The following is a 22,404-nucleotide window of genomic DNA, read 5'->3' as shown; positions in this document are numbered from 1 at the left end:
ACACTCTTATCCAGAGCGACTTACAGTTAGTGAATGCATACACCAGTGTAATATAATTGTTTTAACACTATTAAGTGGCCTTAATACACTGCTGAACACAGGGGTTCACACTGTTGATCTGTCCCAAATGGCACCATATTCCCTGTGTAGTGCACTTCTTTTGACCAGAGCCATTTGGGACGCATTCAGGATTTCACACTATTGTTTAGTTATGGAAGACCGAGACAAAAAAACTGCTTCTATCACAAGGCCATCAGACTGATGAATAGACATCACTAGACGCCTACCAAGTGATGCACACTACTCACACAAAATACACACACAAGCCATCACACACACACATACATACCTCATACTCACAAACACACACACACACACACAGCCAACGCTGCTGTCCCATGTAATAGAGACATTAAACCACTGGACACTTCCCGTTTCACACTGTGTATTTAAATACTGTATTCTCGACATAGCTCATTCAAATATTTCTACTACTGTACATTGTATTTTAGTTACACTGTTTTATACACACCGCATTTTTATGTATATGCTGAATTCTTGACATAGCTCACTAATATATCTACTGCTGTACATACCATTCCTAGTATATCTTGTGGAAATTAATCGGTGTATATACATATAGATTGTATTTGTATTACTGTTACACTGCTATCTGGGTTGTTGTGGTCCTCTGTAGCTCAATTCGTAGAGCATGGAGCTTGTAACGCCAGGGTAGTGGGTTCGATCCCCGGGACCACCCATACTTAAAAATGTATGCACACATGACTGTAAGTCGCTTTGGATAAAAGCGTCTGCTAAATGGCATATTATTATTATTATTATTATTAAGAGAGCTTTAATTATGTATTTTACAACCACTTCAATCTCAACCTTTCTTAGCACTGACTGAATTTTATAATTTTTGCGTTGAAATTGTACAGTTATTAATTGATCAGTGTGTGATCCTGTATGACAGTGTTCTGGATTGGAACATGGAACTGTATGACAGTGTTCTGGAACATCCCCAGTAGAATCCTGTATGTTATGTTGCTTAGTTTGCCAATACCGATTCCTCTCCAGCTTCCTTACCTTTTCCTTATTCCCCTCACAACCAGTCAACTATTTCCTCTCATTAGGTACCAAGAGATCTATTGGTTGTGTGCGTGCAAAAGGTAAGGTATCATAGCCCAGGGGTGAATAGGTTGTCCACTAATTACTGAGTGTACGTGCACAGGCCTGTGTTTGTGTTGGATGGAAGTGAAGTGTATTGATTATTTTAATCCTGCTATTTGTGTGTGTGATCCTCGTGGCTCTGCATTCGACAAAGGAACCTCTAATTGCCTGAAACCTGCCTCAAACCCTCTCCACCAATTAATTTTACACTGGAATCTATCTGCCAGGACTACTGGAGAGAGCAAGAGAGGGGGCTGAGCACACAAACACACACACTCTCTTTCGCTCTCTGTATTCTTCTCTCACACATACACACTTTCGCTCTCTCATGCACACACTCCCTCACACATGTAAAGATCCCCCACTCGCTCCCACAGGCAACAGATTCACCAAAGCCCTTTGAATGCAGAAGGCCATTAACTCTCTCCTTTAATTAAAGGTTTCCCTCTGCTCTCTGCCAATTATTCAAGAACCAATCAAGGAGGAGACATCGCCCTCTGAATGGCTAAATATTTAAACAGAGAAATGACAATAAAAAGGAGAGGGCAAAGATGACATACAAGCATAAATTAGTTCAACCTCACATTTGAAAATACTGAGAGAAAAAAATGTTTATCTGTATAAATAGGAGAAATATCACTAGAGAATCCCAGAGATAAATGTCTCAATTAGCCTCGTAATTACCAGACTGATTACCACTGCGTGGCGAACATTCATGTAAGCTCGCGAGATCAGGCTGCTTGTGAGGCTATTTCTCAATGTCAATAATAGTTAGAGCTAAACTAAGCTAATTATTGAAAATTAAGATGGATAATGGAAGATTTATCATTCAGCCGTGTTCAGATTTTTTTACATTGTAAATACAAGATCTCAATTCAATTACAGTATTTAGACACTAACAATTAGTGTGTGGCTCAGTTGGTAGAGCACAGCTCTTGCACCGCCAGGGTCGTAGGGTCTGATTCCCATTGGGGCAACCCATACGAAAATGTTGCACGCATGACTGTAAATCGCTTTGTATAAAAGCATATGCTAAATATAAACACACAATTAAATCATTTAGAGAGTAACAATGATAGTTTCAACTAAAATCTCCATGCATATAATTCATGTATATGTTCATTTCCCATCATTACCAGGCTTACATATTGATTTATTGTCTGAGAAAGTGACAAGCATGGGACTGACTATTGATACAAATCCAGTTCAATAATCTGCTTCTAATGGTGTACATTTCAACTCTAACTAATCATGCCTTTTACATGACACGTTAAGCACAGAAAAGATCACCTCAAATATAATGTATTGACATGTTGTTTTGATTTACCATGCTACAATTCCATAGGTTCTCCATAAATGTGTGGAGAGTAATGTAGCTTATTCATCCTTATCATAATTATTTAGGAAGCATTTAAGTAACGTCCTAGATTTACAGAAGGTTATACGTGCATTTAAGTAACGTCCTAGATTTACAGACGGTTATACGTGCATTTAAGTAACGTCCTAGATTTACAGAAGGTTATACGTGCATTTAAGTAACGTCCTAGATTTACAGAAGGTTATACGTGCATTTAAGTAACGTCCTAGATTTACAGAAGGTTATACGTGCATTTAAGTAACGTCCTAGATTTACAGAAGGTTATACGTGCATTTAAGTAACGTCCTAGATTTACAGAAGGTTATACGTGCATTTAAGTAACGTCCTCGATTTACAGAAGGTTATACGTGCATTTAAGTAACGTCCTAGATTTACAGAAGGTTATACGTGCATTTAAGTAACGTCCTAGATTTACAGACGGTTATACGTGCAGTTAAGTAACGTCCTAGATTTACAGAAGGTTATACGTGGTTTGTTACTACAGGTTATAAGTGTTGTTACAGGTCATAAGGATGACAATAGAGCTTCATGGAGCTTTAAATCCACATGCCTTAAATACCTGATACTTTTAAACCAACATTACACTTCATGTCCATTTAGTACTGTCAAGAAAGATATGCTTGCAATTTTAAAAGATTTTGTAGAGCAGGGTGTATTATCTACAACACAGGTCAATATATTAATGTTTCATTGTAAGGCAGTGTCTTAACTAGACATATTGGAAATCCATGGAGGAAAGGTTGATCTGAGGCAGTGGCCAGCTGTTGGGAGTTTGATACCAATCCTATCTCTCTCACATACACCCACACACACAGCCATACTGCTCACATGTCATATTTCCAATTCCACACAGACAGTTCAAGCACCAAGCAGTCACTCCAAATGAATGTAACTTTGTTTGTGTGTGTTTGTGCATATATGTGCTGTTTATTTATCCTGTTAAATAGTAGGCTACAACACAGTCTCCAGTCCATTTACAGTAGCTGGTGAATGTCATCCCAGGAATCCAAACCAGACATGTAAGAAGAGTGAAGTGAACAGCAGTGTTGCTGTTATAGATATTTTAATAGCAATTCTGTATACAACTTGGAAGCAACATCTTGTCAGGCTTTCATCCCAACGGTACAGAGAGTAGAGTAGTGTTTATACACATCAGATTGTTTTACATAATACTGAAAACTCATGTTAGCTCCCAAAGGTAACGCCTCAGGCTTTAGCTCAGTGGGCTAACACGATCTTGCATCACACACTCAAAATACGGCTTTAATAACCAGTTTGTCTCACTCAGAATATGGAATGGGTAGGACTGATGATCTTGGTTTTACTGTATGGACAGTTCACAATGTAAGCAGAAGAGACATGGAATATGCTGTATATTTCAATGTACCAAGTGTTAGTGCACCTGTACTGGCCCGATTTCCCTATAGTGATGGAATTTAGGCTTACGAGTGTTTTAGAGATGCATCTTTCCTACAACAGCTGAAGATGTAACATACGTTTCCCAAAACACAACACCGAGAAAACGTTATCTGTCTGTCGTTGAGGCGTGTGTCGATACTAATAGGATCGAAATAAATTAAACGCTGGTCTCGGATCAGCTTTCGCCATTCAAATCTTACCTCGATGTTAGAATTATTCCACAATACTGACGACGGATCAGCTCCTAGAAAGATATTATCACCTATGGCTGCAAATATTGAGGTGGCTTATTCTAATGCTTACTCTATAATAATGCACTAAATCAAGATTTGGCACATCATTGAGCATGTTAGGCTACACATCATTAACTATATTGAGACAAATTACAGACAGTACCCTACAGTAGATAAATATAACTACATTGATCGAACATTAAATGTATTTCAATATGATTGAAATAGGCCTATAGCCTACTGTATCTATATTTTAATGGAGTCATCTCAGTTTTAATTTGAAGCATATTTTTATACATCGCTTGTTTGTATCAATTGCAAAGGCATTGGCAACTTTGTATTTGTAGTGTTCGGAAGTTATCGGCGGATAAACCATGTGATTCTATGTTTAGCAGAGATCTTCTGTGTATAAAATTATATGCTGGAGGGCAAAAGCATCTAAACTTAGCTTTGTTTGAGTGGTCTGGCAGGCCATAGATTACGATCGTTTTCACAAGCAATGTTAATAACAATGGTTTTGGTTAACAGCTTGGAGATTTTATGACGTTCCTTCTAAGGTTTTAACGATGAATTTAGCCTTAAGATGCTTTAGGAATACCGGGCCCTGTACATTTTCTGATATCCTTACTTGCACACACTCGGAAATGTAAACACACAGGAAGGGTTAAGAAATTAACTTGGTTATGATGATTGCTTCAATAACACACAACTCTCTCATCACACACCCATAAAACACTTCTTCATTCGTAAAACCACACGCTCACTCACTCCAGTCCTTTGTGTTTGTTGCCATTTCAGTGTGTGTGTACTGTATGTGTGTGTATTTTGTGTGTGTTCGTGCATGCTAGGGGTGAGTTTGTATTCCACTCCTCTCCTTCCATTCTCCCTCAGCCTCTTGGTGTGATGGTTATAGAAGGTCAACCATCTGTGCTTAAACAGATGGGTTTACTTTGAATGCTGTCTTCATTTTATTTAGTTATCAGTTTTTCTTATGTCCTTCCTCGTTCGGTGTTTTTATAACTGAAAATCAATAAGCAATTGATCATTAAAAAGAATACTATAACAGTGAAGCTGTTCCGTCCTAGATTATGAACAACTATCACGACTCAGGATATGACCCAGATGCAGACACAGGAGGCGGATAGTACAGTTCTCAATAATAATTTATTAGAACACGGGGCAGGCAAAGGGTAGGTCGAGAAACAGAAGACAAATGACAGTGAGACACAGGTTTTATATTGGACACATGAAACGTAGGATGGATACGGAGGGTGCGGGGCAACAGAAGACGAACAGCAGAGGGGCTAAGGATTTTAGAGATGGGGAAAGGGCAGATGAAACGGGGGGAAAGTTTATGGGACTCCACCCGGAGGGGCAGGTCCCGAGTGGAAAGCCATACCCTCTGCCCGAGCCGATAGTGGGGAACAGGGGTCCGGTGGCAATCCGCTTGTCGCCGATACCTGGATGTGGTCTTCAAAAGAGGGCCACGGGCTCTCTTCCAGGTACGGCGACAGTGGCGGATGAACATATGGGCAGAGGGTATGCTGACTAATTCCTCTTGCTCAGGGAAGAGCAGGGGCTGATATCCCAAGGAACACTTGAAGGGCGAGAGACCAGTGGCCGAGCAGGGAAGGGTGATACGGGTGTATTCCACCCACACAAGTTGCTGGCTCCAGGTGGTGGGGTTGGCGGAGACGAGGCAACGAAGGGCCGTTTCCAGGTCCTGATTGGCTCGCTACGACTGGCCGTTAGATTGGGGGTGGAAACCAGAGGACAGGCTGGCCGACGACCCAATGATGGTGCAGAACACCTTCCAGAACCGGGACGAGAACTGGGGACCACGATCGGAGACCATGTCGACCGGAAGTCCATGGATCCGAAAGAGCTGAGCCGTCTCCTTGGCTGAGGGTAACTTGGGAAGGGGAATAAAATGGGTGGCTTTAGAAAACCTATCCACCACCATCAGGATAGTAGTGTTGCCGTCTGACGGGGGAAGCCCAGTAACAAAGTCCAGGGATATATGGGACCAGGGGCAGTGAGGAACAAGGAGTGGTTGAAGAAGGCCAGCCGGAGCATGCCGTGGAGTCTTATTTTGTGCACACATCGTGCAGGCGACGACTAATGCAGAGACATCCGGAACCATGGAAGGCCACCAAAAGCGTCGTCGGACGAAAGCCAGGGACCGACGGGAGCCTGGATGGCAGGTTAGTCTTCAGGAATGTGCCCATTCCAGGACCGGTGAACAGGCAGAGTCCGGGTTCCGGTGGGTTCCGGCTGGGAACGCTGCGCCTTACGGACCAGGCTCTCTATACCCCAGACGGCTGCAGCCACTAGACAGGAGGTAGGGAGGATGGTCTCGGGGTCAGACGGAGTAGCAGCAGGGCAATACAACCATGAAAGTGCGTCAGGTTTCACATTCTTGGACCCCGGGCGGTAGGAGAGAGTGAAATTGAGTTGAGGCGCTTGGCGGTGCGGAGATATTCCAGGTTCTTATGGTCAGTCCACACTAAGAATGGGTGTTCCGCCCCCTCCAACCAGTGCCTCCACTCCTCCAACGCCATCTTGATGGCGAGGAGTTCTCGATTTCCCACATCATAGTTCCTCTCTGCAGGGGTAAGATGATGGGAGATGAAAGCGTAGGGGTGCAGCTTTTGGTCCTGGGCAGAACTCTGGGACAGGACAGCAGGGTTCTCGGGACACTGGGGTCAATGGTGTAGTTGTATGGTCGATGCGGAGGGAGAGACATAGCGCAGGCCTTGTTGAAGACCTCTCGGAGGTCCAGGTACTCCGCGGGAATGGCGGAGAGATTCGAGGCTTCTCTAAAGCCTGCAGAAGATGTCCCGGAGCAGGCTGAGCCGACTTAAGACAATGAGCATGGCAGAACAGGCTCCAACCCACGATTGAACCAGTAGCCCAGTCGATCGGGGGATTGTGCTTCTGGAGCCATGAATATCTCAAAACCACGGGTACATGGGGAGATTCTATGAGCAGGAACTGCATACACTCACTGTGATTTCCTGATACTCGTAGGTCAATAGGAATCGTATTGTGGGTGACTCTGCCAATAGAGCGCCCATCCAGCGCTCTGATGTCCATGGGAATGGAGAGGGGTTGAGTGGAGATACTCAGATCCGACACCAAGGTAGCATCGATAAAGCTCTCATTGGCCCCAGAGTCAATGAGCACCCGGAGTGATTTAGCCTAGTCAACCCACAACAGGGTGGCATGGAGATGGGTGAGAGTAATGGGAGATTGGGAAATCCCTGTACGGCTCAACAGAGTACTCGTACCTACTGATGAGCCTGGTCTTTTTAATGGACAAGTGGAAATATAATGTCCTGTAGTCCCACAATACAGACAGCTCCTGGTGTTCAGTCTGCGTAAACTTCAGGGGTTACCAGGATTCCTCGGAGGTGAGGTGGGAATCGAGGGCGAGCGAGGGCGACAGGGAACAGATTCCCTCTCCCTCCTATGTTCTCGTAGCCGTCCATCGATCCGTATGGTCAAGGCTACGAGGGAGTCGAGGTCCATGGGCAGCTCCCAGGCTGCGAGCTCATCCTTGATCACCTCCGATAATCCGTGAAGGAACATGTCGAACATTGCTTCCGGGTTCCAGGCACTCTCAGCCGCCAATGTGCGAAAATCCACTGCGTAGTCTGCCACACTACGGGAGTCTTGACGTAGCTGGAGCAGTTTACGAACAGCCTCTCTCCCGGACAACGGAGAATCGAACACCTTCTGTACTTCCGCCACAAAATCCTCCAGACTGAGGCAGACGGCGGACTGTTGCTCCCACACTGCCATAGCCCAGGCGAGTTCCCTGCCGGACATCAGCGTTATGAGGTATGCTATCCTGGAGCGATCTGAGGGGAACGAAGAAGGCTGCAGCTCGAAGATGAGGGAGCACTAAGAGAGAAAGGGCCGGCAGGTTCCAGAATCTCCAGCGTAGCGCTCCGGAGGAGGTAAGCGGGGTTCTCGGGACACTGGGGTAGGCTGGGAAGAAGCACCGCTGGTGGCAGGGTTGCTGAGAGTCTGGGGAATTACTGGTGTGGCTTGCTGCCTTGTAGGGAATCTACGGAATTGCTCCAGCAATATATATCGAACGCATGGTCATGGCGTTCTGCCAGGGTATGGAGTCCCTCCATAAGGCATTGCAGTAACTCCTCATATCTTCCAATGGGGGCTCCTTGCTGGGAGACAGCATTGTGGAGCTGGTCTGAGTCTGCTGGGTCAGTCAGGGCCAGTTCGTACTATCAAGACTCAGGATATGACCCAGATGCAGACACAGGAGGCGGATAGAACACGGGGCAGGCAAAGGGCAGGTCGAGGACTGGCAGAGGTTCGTAATCAGGTCAGAGTCAGGCAGGTACAGGATGGCAGGCAGGCTCGGGGTCTGGGCAGGCAGAGGTTTGTAATCAGGTCAGAGTCAGGCAGGTACAGGACGGCAGGCAGGCTCGGGGTCAGGCCAGACAGAATGGTCAGAACCGGGAAAACTAGGACATAAAGAAACAGGAAAACGGGAAAGCACGCTAGTAAGACCTGACAAGACAAGACGAACTGGCAACAGACAAACAGAGAACACAGGTATAAATGCACAGGGGATAATGGGGAAGATGGGCGACACCTGGAGGGGGGTGGAGACAAGCACAAAGACAGGTGAAACCGATCAGGGTGTGACAACAACAGGGATCATACTGTACTTTGAACCGACAGGGGAATTTATTTTGAAACAGTGGGGGACTTTTATTTTGAAACAGCGGGGGACTTTTATTTAGAAACAGCAGGGGACTGTTATTTTTTAAACAGCTGGGGGATGTTATTGGGAGCTATCCAAGCGATCTTAGACTGAACTGTCCACTGGGTTAGAGGGGGGTGAAATGTAGTGAAGTTGAGAATTTTGGAAAACTGTGATAGCTCCCGGAGCTAATGCCTTGGCTCTAGCTCAGTGTGCTAACCTGGTCTTGATTCACACACTCACAACCTTGGTCACGCTCTAAATGCTGAATGCATGGATAGGACTGTATGTACAACTCACAATGTTAGTAGACGGAACATATGGCATATGCTGTATATTTCTCAATGCAACCTTATGCACCTATTCTGTACATGTTGTGATATCCATATTTTCACACACACACAAGGGGTCAATAAATGCACTTGGTCATGATTGGTTTAATAACACTCAACACACCCATGAAACACTTCTTCATTTGAAAAACCCTACACTCATGTCCTTTCATCCGTTCAGTGTGTTTGTGGGTGGGATTATCATAAAGCAGGGACAGTCGATCAGGGTCAGTCGGGGTAGATGAGGAACCCAGAGAAGGTGCTGTATTTGTTGGTGTTTCCTCCATGGACCTTCCCCCCGTCCAGCTGTACACACACCTCGTCCCCCACGTCTAGATGCAGGATCACACTGTTGGACGCATAGTCGTAGTTCTGGTCCGCATCCTGGGCAATGGCACTGGCCTTCACCTGTTATACACACACACACGTGTGCACATACAGAGGGGAAGACAGAGGGACAGTTAGGGGATGGACAGAACAGACAGAGCAAATGTCATGGATTGAAATACAGTTAAAACCATCAAGGTTATAACTTTAAGATAGGCAATTGTAATAGTAACTTAATTCATACACGTGTGTCTACGTGTCCACATGAGTAAACCCAATTAAATGTGTTAACAAACAAGTAATGATCCACTGCCTGCGGGTCAATACAGACTGAGCTCCCCAACAGCATGCAAATGAGAATCTGTCTGAGGCTCAGGCTGGGCCTGACACAGCAGATGCGCCCTAAATGGCACTCTATTCCCTACACACATTTTGACCACAGTTCTACTTGCCCTGATCAAATGCTGTGCACTATAAAGGGAATAGGTTGCCATTTGAGATGCAGACAGCCAGTCAATACCATGCATATTGAGCTCTGCTACTAGCACTAGGCTAGCATCATAAAGCAACAGGGCCCTGTTTCCCAAAAGCATCTTAAGGCTAAGGTTCATTGTTAAAACCGTCGTAGGAGCATCGTAAAATCTCCGAGCTGTTTCCCAAACCATCGTTATTAACGTTGCACGTGAAAACGGTCGGAATCTAACGCCTTCCTCAGACCACTCGTAGAGCAGCTAAGTGCGTCGTTAGATGCTTTTTTGCCCTCCCACGTCACTTGATACACAGAAGATCTCCACTAAACATATAATCACATGGTTTATCTGCCTCTCTGTAACCACTGATAACTTCAGAACAAAGTTGACTACAAACACAAAGTTGCCAATGTCTTTCAATTTATATTTTTTAAAAATGCTTCAAATTAAAACTGAGATGACTGCATTAAAATATAAATACAGTAGGCTATAGGTCTATTTCAATTATATTGAAATACATTTAATGTTCAATCAATTGAGTTCTATTTTGCTACTTGTTGGCTACTGTCTGTAGGCTCATTTATCTCAATATATTTCATGATGTATGGCCTAACATGCGCAATGATGTGCTAAATCTTGATTTAGTGTATTATTATAGGGTAAGGGTTAGAATCAGCCCCCCAGTGTCCGGTTTGGAGCGTGAAGTCACGAGTTCTGTTGGTCGGCTACTGTGTAGCAACCTAGCGGTGCCAAAACCCTGGTCTGCACTAGAAAGGGGCCTAAGGGGGTGTGGTGTGCTCATAAATTTACTCTCTCAGGCAGGAAGAAAACGACTACTTTGAACATGATCCTTTGCTAGTTACGGCCACTTTCACCATGATCCTTAGCAATTTTTTGGTGCCATTCAGCCCCATTCAGAAATATGGCGCCCTTCAAATTCAAATACTTCTGGCTTCATTGCGCCATCGGGAGTTTTTCATAGGAATCCGTGGATGATGTCAGCACTATCACTATCTACTGGTTTTAATGTCTGTGGTTAGAATAAGCCGCCTCAATATTTGCAGCCATAGGTGATAATATCTTTCTAGGAGCTGATCCGTCGTCAGTATTGTGGAACAATTCTAATGTTAAGGTAAGATTTGAATGGAGAAAGCTGATCCGAGAGCAGCGTTGCCTTTCTTTCGATCCTATCAGTATCGACACACTTTCTCTCTGCGCGGTGTTTTGGGAAGCGTATGTTACACCTTCGGCCATTGTAGGGAAGATGCATCATTAAAACCCTTGTAAGCCTAAGTTCCATCGGGAAACCGGGGCCAGGTCAATAGCTGGTGGTGGAAGATACTGTTTCTGTTTCTGGATCTGACTGCCTGACTGGCTGACTTCCATCCCCATAGACTACCCATCGTCCCATGTGAACCGCTTCTTCATCTATTCTACACTTGCCAATCAGCCTTCTGCTTCATTACATATGCCTGAGAGCCCCATACACAGCTACAGCTGCTCTCTGATGATCAATAAGAGTGTGTGTGATCAGCTCTACTTCTCTTATGGTGCTTTTTTATTTATTTGTATTTATTAGGGATCCCCATTAGCAAGGCAGCAGCTACTCTTCCTGGGGTTCAAACATATTAAAGCACTTACATTACATATAAAACAAAATATAAAACAGTACATCATATGACATTATTACACCACTTCCTATCTACAATACAACATGTTGAATACCACCATACAACAATATCACAATGTGTGCGTATGCATGTGTCTGTATCCTTGTGTGTGTCTCTTCACAGTCCCTGGTGTTCCATAAGGTGTATTTATACCTGTTTTTTAAAATCTGATTCTACTGCTTGCATCAGTTACCTGATGTGGAATAGAGTTCCATGTAGTCATGGCTCTATGTAGTACTGTGTGCCTCCCATAGTCTGTTCTGGACTTGGGGACTGTGAAGAGAGCTCTGGTGGCATGTCTTTTGGGGTATGCATGGGTTTGCGAGCTGTGTGATACACACTTCTGTTCTCTGCAAGTTAATGGACAATAAAGTACATCTTATCTTATAATCACAGTCTTAAAAAAAGAGAGGAGTGAGTATATAAGATGTATATCTCAACTCAGTAGACATATGTCTGTCTGGCATCAGTGGATCTATCAGGCTCCATGTCCAGGCAGCCACAGCACTGAGCACAGACCACTCAATCTCTGTCAGCTCTCCAGACAACCGACGCACATCTCCAAGACACCACACAACACGAGAGGCTCAGAATATGATCTGCAGCTCAACTAACATCATGACTCTCAATCCCATCACTTTACTGTGTCATTGGTAACACTTTACTTAAGGCTGACAGGTATAATAATGCTTTATAAGCACGTGTGAGCCTTTATGTCCTTCTCTCCAACAAGGTGCATTATGATATCTATATGCTAAATTTAGAAAAAAAGGTGATATCTAGAACCTTCATCTTCTCTTTGAAGAACCCTTTTTGGCTGCAGGTAGAACCATTTTGGGTTCCATGTAGAACACTTTCTACAGAGGGTTCTACATGGAACCCAAAAGGGTTCAACCTGGAACCAAAAAGGGTTCTACCTGGAACCAAAAATGGTTCTCCTATGGGGACAGCTAAATAACCCTTTTTTCTAAGAGTGTACATACCTGGCTAATCATTAGTAAGTAAGCCTTGTCTGAGCCAGAATGGCCCATAGTGCCTTACCCCTTACTCCATCTCCTTAATGCCGAGTGCCAAACAGAGAGGCATTGGGTCCCATTTTTAGTCTTTATTATGACCGGGGATTCAACCCCCAACCTTCCAATCTCAGGGCGGACACTGAGAAGAGAACACTGATTCTTGGCTCCACATTCTGTATAAGTCATACTCAACAGACATTTACATCATTTAGCAGACACTCTTATCCAGAGCAACTAGGGTTAAGTGCCTTGCTCAAGGGCACGATCAACAGATTTTTCACCTAGTCTGCTTGGGGATTCAAACCAGCAAACTTTCAGTTACTGGCCCAACACTCCTAACCGCTAGGCTACCTGCAGACCATATCGTCTGAATTGAGACGAGCTTGTTTGTAAGTTTGAATGTTTTTTTTTACACCATCTATGCTCAGTGGGCAGTCAGAGGGATAGGTAGAGGGATATCATAAAGGAAGGATAGTCCTACAGTGAGCCAGGGCAATGGAGGACGAAAGAAAAAGAACATGACAGAGACGTACCACTTAGAAAACATGACAGTAAAAGGATGGCAAAAGAAGACACGGTGGTTGACATAAAGAGAGAAAGAAATCAGGGAATGAGGAGAGGAAGATAGATGTGTGGGCTGAGGGACGAGGCAACAGGGAGACGGGCGGTGTGAGGGCCAGACTGAGATCACACCACAAGACAGATGTATAGACAAGACATGCAACATGTCATGATGGCCAGACAAGTGAACAAGGCATTAGAGAGAGAAAAAGAGAATGGGTCTAGACCAGGGCTCTCCAACCCTGTTCCTGGAGAGCTACCGTCCTAATCTAGCACACCTCATTCTAATAATTAGCTGGTTGATAAACTGAATCAGGTTAGTTACAACTGGGGTTGGAGCGAAAACCTACAGGAGGGTAGCTGTCCAGGAGCAGGGTTGGAGACCCCTGGTCTAGACGTTGTATTCGTGTGCTAAATATCGATGTCTGTTTGAGTTACGTGAAATCAGTATACTCATTAATTAATCCAGAGACTGTCATGTGATGTGATTCCTCCAGGGGATATTTCCCATGTTAACTCCACCTGTATGTGTCTGTGTTTGTGGTAGTTTTCCTCATTGCTGTTAGGGGACATGACATGTGGTTGGAGCTAGAGGTTATGGTGGTGACATGGTGGTGACATAGTGACAGCAGTTTTTCCCCTGCCCTTGCCATCAATGGTCTTGCCTATACTAATGCAGCCATGCTTTAGAATATATCACGGAGGGGTAATACTGCATGTCATGCTATACTTCTTAAGCGCAACATCTCCCCTAACCCCTCATTAACTTTGTGGTGGTGCTTTCATTAATCGATTAATTTATAGTCCCACGCTGACGATCTGTACATTATCTGGAAATAATGGGGGCGAAGTGGTGGGGACCTCAATACAATGTGCAATATGGACATGCTGCCATTATTCCCTTTGATTTAATCTATCCCTGGGTCTTTCTTATCTTTAATCCCATAATCTTTTAATAGATCACCTGAAAGGTCAAGCGATTTCATACGGCCGTGTTAAAATGTCAGTCACCTGGCCCACTCTGTAATGACCAGCACCTGTATTAACTCTAAGTGACATGGGTTGCTTCCCAAATGGCATCTTATTCCCTACATAGAGCACTACTTTTGACCAGAGCCCTAATGGACTCTGGTCAAAAGAAGTGCACTAAATAGGGAATAGGATGCCATTTGGGGCGCAGACATGGATATGGTAGAGCTGCTGAAATATAATATAATTAGCCTTCAGAGTACTATAGCTAAGGAAGCTCTGGCTCTGCCTATATATGGTGCTTGACTCTGTATGCATGCTGGATTTCAATATGAGCTAAAATGGGTGGGACTTCTGTCTAATTTGAAGACGTGATGTAACCTGTATTTGAGACTTCAAGGCAACCAATAAAATAGTTAATGATTATGAAATATAAATCTCTCAAAATAGAGATCATGCTCTTTCCATGACATAGACTGACCAGGTGAATCCAGGTGAAAGCTATGATCCCTTATTGATATCACTTGTGAAATCCACTTCAATCAGTGTAGATGAAGGGCAGGAGACAGGTTAAAAAAGGGTTTGTAAGCCTTGAGGCTGTTCTGGGGGAAAAAGGGGGTGCAACTAGGGCTGTTGCGGTGACCGTATTATGTCATGAAGGCAGTCAAATTCCACGTGACCATTTAGTCACGGTAATTAGGCTTCTCCAAGCTCTGATGCTGCTGATGGTCATTAGTAGCCTACCAAACTTGCTAACTGCCTAGTACTCAGCACTCTATTGTCCCTCTAATCACTCTGACATCATTGCACATTTATTTCAAAATATAATCAAACACTTCATGAGACAACATTTCAATAGGCTATGCAATTGCGGGAGAAAACTGAGTGATGGCCTCTACTAAAAAGAGGAGGATCAGCTTTCTATAGGCTAGGCCTACTAATATTAAGCACATTGCTTATATTTACAACAGGAGTATAGCCTACCTGGCTGGCATGAAAATAAACCACAGGGAAAAGCGTCCTCCATTCGCTATTTAAGTGCGTAGATGACGTATTTTTTCCTGCTGCTCCTGTTTCGATACAGGTGCATTATAATGGTCCATTCTAAATCAAAACAAATGTCACACATATATTATTTAGTATATGTAATGACAAGATTAAATTAAGAATAGTCTGATGGGTGACAATATTAGCCTATCACTTGTGAATTATATATTATCACTTGTGAATGATGCCCAGCATAAGAAACAATGCCTTTTTTTGCAACTTTTTCTAATCATAGTCGCACACCTCATGTAGCCTAGCCCATAGGCCCATATGTTTAAATAAGGAATTGTATCACAACTAAAGTGGCCAAATAACTTCTTAAAATTAAGCACATTAATCTGTTTTACAAGGGGTGTAGAGCCTAACTGGCATACATAAGCAGCGCGTGAGTTTCAGGTTTGGGGAAGGTAATTTTCACCCTAAAAATGCACCTTTTATAATAAAAGCATTACATGCGTAATCGCATTTGTAGTCACTTTTTATAATGGTGTTTTCCCGCTAATAGAACATTTGCGCATAAAGCCTACTGCTGTGTGCGCGTTGCTGGGCTTATAATGTGAAGAAATAGCCTAATAGTTTATCAACATTTTAAGCTAAACGTTCTGATCTGTTGCGTCAGCCACATTGCGTAAAAAAATGTTGGGGATGCTAGTGGTTGTATTAATTTGGGATCTAATGCATTCCACAACTGTCCCAGACTATGTTCTGAATATCTATTTCTCGCACAGAATAGAATAGGTCGACCTTTGTACTATGGGGGATAGTAGATTGGCATAGGCTAGTGCTTTTGCTGTTCGTTAGGCCTGCTCATCTTGTTGGCTGACGAAAAGTACAATGGGGAAAAAAGTATTTAGTCAGGATTTCTTTAGGATGCATTACGGCCACACAAAGGGGATGCCGTTTTTTATTTTTAATACATTTGCTGAAATTTCTAAAAACCTGTTTTCACTTTGTCATGATGGGGTATCGTGTGTAGATTGATGAGGAAAACAATTAATTTAATCCATTTTAGAATAAGGCTGTAACGTAACAAAATGTGGAAAAGGGTAAAGGGTCTGAATACTTTCCAAATGCACTGTATATATACAAATCTGTGTACGCAACCAATACACTTTTATTTGATTTTAATTACATGTACTTACCTAGTAGTCTGGACTGTTATTGTATAAGACTGTTTATGTAAAATACCAAAAACAAACCGTGAGAAGAAGAAGAGAAACCTTACCATATGTTATCAAAATTTACAATTTATCCCAAAGTATAATATCTTGCAAATTGAGATCTTTTGCATATCACAGTAATGCCACTTACATAGTAAACTGTATTTATAAGAAGGTAGTCCACTAGATGTTGTTGGCACTCACCCTCATTCATGTAAAATGCCAACAAAACTCTAGAAAACAGTGCAATGCTAAAGTAACTTGTTTCCCTCTAATACCCAACCAAGAGTCCTCTTGGGGTAGCGAAAACCTTTTCAATAATTTTTTTTATTTCTACTGCAGCAGAGAGAGAGAGTCCCCTAGGTAAGTTTAAGAGCTACTTTTCTATTGGCTTCGCTCTAATAGGTCAGTATATCACTGCCAATGAATCCTGTCAGTTTTATCACCACTGAACCAAGGCACTACAGATAAAAACAAGACTTTGTATACCCCCACATCTCCCTGCTGGTTTCACAGAATAGCCATGCTTGATCAGTTTGTTACCCTAGCCACCCCCAGCCCTCCTTCACCATCACCCTCCTCCTATCAACCCTCTGGTCCTTCTGTTTTCTCTTTCTCCTTTCGTCTACCCTTGTCTGTCTCTTTCTACACACACATTCACACATCCCAGGTTGTATATGAAATGACAGTGCAGCTGCTCCCCTCCCTCCCTCCCTCCCTCCCTCCCTCCCTCCCTCCCTCCCTCCCTCCCTCCCTCCCTCCCTCCCTCCCTCCTTTCCAGGACCGTTTACCAGAGACTCTGTGATGAAAGGGCCAGACCCAGCCAGACACAGCGCGAGAGACAGCCCCAGGCTCTAGGCTGGCCCCAGGGGCCCCATTGCTCCTCACAGCCCCAAGATCAGCTCAGTGTGGCGGCCTCACATGGAGGAGCTCACTCCCCCTCTCCTGGCCATCTCCATCCCCCTGTTGCTCTCTCTCTCTCTCTCTCTCTCTCTCTCTCTCTCTCTCTCTCTCTCTCTCTCTCTCTCTCTCTCTCTCTCTCTCTCTCTCTCTCTCTCTCTCTCTCTCTCTCTCTTGCTCCCACTCAACCCCCACCTCCACATTCATCTCCTTCATAATCCTACCATGCCTCCCTCACGTCTGTTTGTCTCTCTGTCATTTCACCATTACCAGCAAAAATAGCAGACCTACATAAATAATCCTTTCACATATTGGAGCAATATTTCTACCATAAAAGCCCCTGCACCCAAATATCATGCTTTATACATGCATAATAAATCATGTTAAAAATCGTACAAAATAATAGACTTATAGTGTTGAATGCTTGGGGAAATCAAAAGTGGCCACATTCCAGCGTTTTTAAGTGCAGACTATATGCCTGAGGAACAAAGCACCACTTCCCAGTTTGCCCAAAATAATGCGGAGGATGACATATGCTGGGTGTCAATGGGAAGTCACAGTAACACAGCATCACGGTCACCAGCAACATGAGATGCTAATGTAATATTGGCTTGTCACTACGGACGTCTATCAGAATGACCAGCTAACCTTTACAGATGACAATCAATCGTTGTTGTTATTTAAATGATATATGAGAAAACACATTGCTAAGAGTAAATATATTTAGCATATATTTATTGTGTCTATATCATTACCTTGGTCAAATCTATGTTTATGTTATGGTAACAGAAGATATTACCTCTACAGTGGAGTGGATGAATCAGTTAATTAATCTGATTGGTTTTTAAACTGTTAACCACCACATATAGCATATACACCACTACTAACAGCCACATACAGTCGCTGACTCTATAACATATCTAAGATGTAATAAAGTTTGACCAGTAGACTGTAGCCGTATGGGCGCCATAGCCATAGCTCCATACACACACACACACACACACACACACACACACACACACACACACACACACACACACACACACACACACACACACACACACACACACACACACACACACACACACACACTTAATTAATCTGCCTTAGAGTTGACACTGGACAGCCACACAGGGCTTAACTGAACCTCTAGCTGGCTGGCTGGAGGTAGACATGCTTCATGTCCAGTGTAGACTCCGTGACCTGCGTCTCATTTAGAAACAACTACCATACGGACACTGACCAGAGCATGGAAAATAATTGAGGCATTGATAGATGTACAAAGTCATCAGCAGGTGTCTGGAAACAGAATGTAACTATGTAAATTATGAGTAAGAAGTAGTTATAATGTAGCACCATAAATGAGAGAAGCATGGTGGGTGTGTGGGTGTTCACATTGATTTTCAGGATGGAACGCATTTTCTCCAAGTTGATATTTTCAGACCAGCTCAGTGCCCTTGTGGTTATGAAGAATGAATTTTCACAACTTTGATATTTTGTGTTTATGAACCTTTAAACCCACGGCCATAGACAGACACTATAGGGTGCATCCCAAATGGCACCCTATTCCCTATAGTACACTACTTGAGCCCTATAGGCTGCAGTCAAAAGTGCATTATATAGATAATAGGCTGCCATTTGGGACACACACAACTTTCTCACAAAGTTGCAATACTGCTGCACCTGCAGCAATGGAAGAAGATGTCCTTTGACTCTAAAGTCACAGCGGCCATTTTGTACATACTGTACCATCAATCGACTGACAGGGATATAGCCTCAGGCATAGAGCTCTTCTGCCTCAGTTGTTCAGAATGTAATGCACCATTTGGAGGGTTCGAAGAGTGAACATCAGGTTAAAGAAAGATAAGACTTGGACACGAGACAGCATACAGAGTTCAAAAGGACATTACTTTATTCTTGGTCAGGCAACCACCATCTCAATCAGTTTATGTGACAGACGGGAATTAATAGACACAGGTTAGGCATTTCTAATCAATGATCTCCAACTCCAATTTCAACTTTTACAAGAATAAGACCACACAGCAGAACAGTAGTGATTCATTTTCACCACACTTCAATCTACATACATCTAATCTCTCACGTGGACAGATGCATGTAACATAAATGGTATCGTGGCATCTGTCAACAGACTGTGGGAAGCAACAACTAACAAGGAAACATTGTCCTGGTGTGCTGGTTCTTCGTCACTGACCATTTGGACAAATCCTCAGATGCAACTAGGCAAGATTTTAGCTCTGGGTTTCTGAGATGAAGTAAGCGAAATACACATCCCAAAAAACTGTCTGGGGAATCGACTAGGCTGCAGTCAAGGTAACTCGAAAAATAATCTTCTTATATTTAGAGTGGAACATAAACACTGATATTGTGCTGGAGATAATGAATATGAGGGTAAAAAGTGGTGAAGTGTCCCTTTAAACTGATTTCTAATATGAGATCTGATCTCTATATAAACTGTTAAAATAAATGGGACCACCTGATGGTTGTGAGATGGACCTGGGTCTCTGTGACGTTAAATAATTGAGTTGAGTGAAACTATAATTTATGGACAATCAATGGACAAGGACGAGTGGAGGGAGAGGGGGGTAGAAGTGGAGGAGAAGGGGTAGAGGGAGGTGGGGCAGAGGAGGGGGTAGAGGGTGGTAGAGGCAGGAGAGGGGCATACGGGGGGGTAGAGCGGAGGCAAGAGTGGGGGGGTGGGGGTGGTGTTTCAGGGGATCTAATCTAGGAGTTATGAATGATTTAACAGGGTGATGAGATGACTGGAATGACAATATATCTGATATCGCTAACTGGTAGCCAAATACATTTACTCAGGCTTTGGACACATTTAAAGGACTAAATGCCACACTGTTAAAAGAAAGAGTAAGGTGACTGTCTGATTAATTAAGATGAAAACATAGCCGTGTTAAAGTCCTCAAATTAAATCCCTGTGATTTATCCCACACCTCTTCTTTTCCTCTCCAATTATGTGTTCCTCTTCCCACCATCAGGCCCTCTATCTTTAATTAGTACCAGGGGAAAGAGAGAACAGGGAACGAGGGATGAGTGGATGAGTGGCCTGTCAGTTTCACTTTCATTATTTATTTATCTATCTGACGTGTAAGCTGACTCGTCCGCATAGTGACAGCCTGTATCCCAAATGGCACCCTATTCCTATGGGCCCTATATAGTGCACTATATAGGGAATAGGGTGCCATTTGGGACGCAGTCCTGGTGTATGATATCGACTAATTTTACTTTCCTTTGGCGAAGACCGACGGCAGCATACTGCCACTCGTCATTTGGCTATGGCTTGTGGGAATGCAAATATTAGTAGCTGTGATTTTAAAGTGTAAATTGTGATTTTAAAGCATGACTTCTCTTTAATGAGGTAAAATATTTTTTTTGTTCTATATTTTGCTGCCGTGTTGCTGCGGCCCATAGATACAGGGAAATGTGATGTGAATTGAAAGTGACCGATGATGTATAGCAAAGGTGAAAGTGAGTCAATTAGTGATTCTGAGGCAATGGTCAATGGAGATGTGTTGCTCGGACAAACAAACATACATGCACGCACGCACACGCACACCCACATGCACACACTCTCTCTCTCCTACCTGTCCATTCTTCTTCAGGTCGGCCCACATGCTGGTCCCATCTCCGCCCCTCATCAGAACATGGTAGGTGAAGTAGTAGATACCTGGTAGAGGACAGGTGAACTTCCCAGTACTAGGCTCATAGTAGTTCCCTACATTGGTCACCTCATCATCAAACTTCAACACCTCGCTGCCCTCGTGCTGTTTCCTTAGCCCTGCATAGAAGGCAATCTTGGGGCTGTAGAAGGAGGGGACGTAACCATTAGGTCCAGGGCCGGGAGGCCCCTGTGGGCCTGGCTTGCCTGGTTCCCCAGGGGGCCCTCGGGCGCCTGGAGGACCAGAGATCCCAGGGACCCCGCTGTACCCCGTTTTCTTCCGCCCAGGGTAGTCCGGTTGGGGGGACACGGCTGTCAGCTCCTGGCCTGGTTGGGCAGTACTATATGGGTCACAGACCATTCTGCAGCTCCCCAGCATCTCATAATGGGTCCCCCCTCCGCCACTTCCTGGGTTAGCTCCTCCCCCTTTGGTGGTGTGGACCAATAGGGGGATGGCGATCAGGAGGAGTAGGACCATGGCCACGCCCACGGCGGCTCCGATGACACACTTCCAGCGGCTGAGACGAGAGGAGGCCAGGGTCAGAAAGTCCTCCTCCCCTTTAGACGGAATGGTGCCGGGTGCCAGGGTGAACTTTAGAGAGACAGAATATGAAAGAGTGGAAGGAGGGATGGGTGGATGAAAGACTAGAAGGAGTGTATGGAGAGGTTTGGCTGCTGTATGAATGCGGTGCTCTTAGACTAGGAGAACAGGCATCAGCAGCCAATAGAGAGGGTCCGTTGAGACACCATGAGTAGAATGTGGGCGAGAAAAGGAAGATAGTGGACGGAGAGATCAATGACAAAGGGAAGAGAGGAACAACAAGGGAGAGGGGGATGACGACGGGAAGGGGTGGTGAAGGAGCAGGATTTAACTCTTTTAAAATCAGTGATCAGACAACACTGTGTTGTAGTTGTTCTGGACAAAGATCTGGTTTGGATTGTGTTGGATAGGTTAGAGAAAACATCATTTATTTCATTTAGCCTCTTTCACCCGTTTTTTCCAGTTCTTGTCTTCCAGAGTTCTTCTTCGCTTTGATCAAATTCCTTCTCTTTTCTGTGCATCAAACATCAACCAAACCCAGCTCAAGAGAGGGTACAATAGTTAACTTATGACATCAGAACTTATCCAGAGCTCACTGATTCGATATCAGGTGCCAAATTCAGCTAATTATGTACTGTAGTTGGCAATTGTGGTTTGTTTAATAAAGAGTAATTCACAGTCTCTTCTTCAATAGAACACTTCTGCTTTCCTTAATGTCCCCCTAAGAAGGACATAATCTCACCTAATAGAGGTGTCTCTGAACTAAATGTGTCATGACTGAG

At 43.9% G+C, this 22,404-nt stretch overlaps 1 protein-coding gene across 1 annotated transcript; it reads right to left on the bottom strand.

Moving 5' to 3' along the window:
* Window positions 1–8,813: 8,813 nt before the first annotated feature.
* Window positions 8,814–21,765, bottom strand: LOC121545873 (complement C1q-like protein 4). The gene is made up of 2 exons (XM_041856756.2): window positions 21,008–21,765; window positions 8,814–9,678 (listed from the first exon to the last, which is right to left on the bottom strand). Exons 1-2 carry the CDS (start codon window positions 21,557–21,559, stop codon window positions 9,499–9,501), a joined length of 732 nt encoding a protein of 243 aa, XP_041712690.1. The 5' UTR covers window positions 21,560–21,765; the 3' UTR covers window positions 8,814–9,498.
* Between the last annotated feature and the right edge of the window lie 639 nt (window positions 21,766–22,404).

This window comes from Coregonus clupeaformis, chromosome 30, assembly GCF_020615455.1.
Source record: "Coregonus clupeaformis isolate EN_2021a chromosome 30, ASM2061545v1, whole genome shotgun sequence".
NCBI lineage: Eukaryota > Metazoa > Chordata > Actinopteri > Salmoniformes > Salmonidae > Coregonus > Coregonus clupeaformis.
This window is presented reverse-complemented; position numbering and strand designations above follow the sequence as displayed.

Coding starts and splice junctions, on each gene's coding strand:
- LOC121545873 (XM_041856756.2), bottom strand. CDS start 21,559: ATGGTCCTACTCCTCCTGATCGCCATCCCCCTATTGGTCCACACCACC. Junction 9,679..21,007: donor ACCTGAAGAAGAATGGACAG/GTAGGAGAGAGA, acceptor TGTGTATAACAG/GTGAAGGCCAGTGCCATTGC.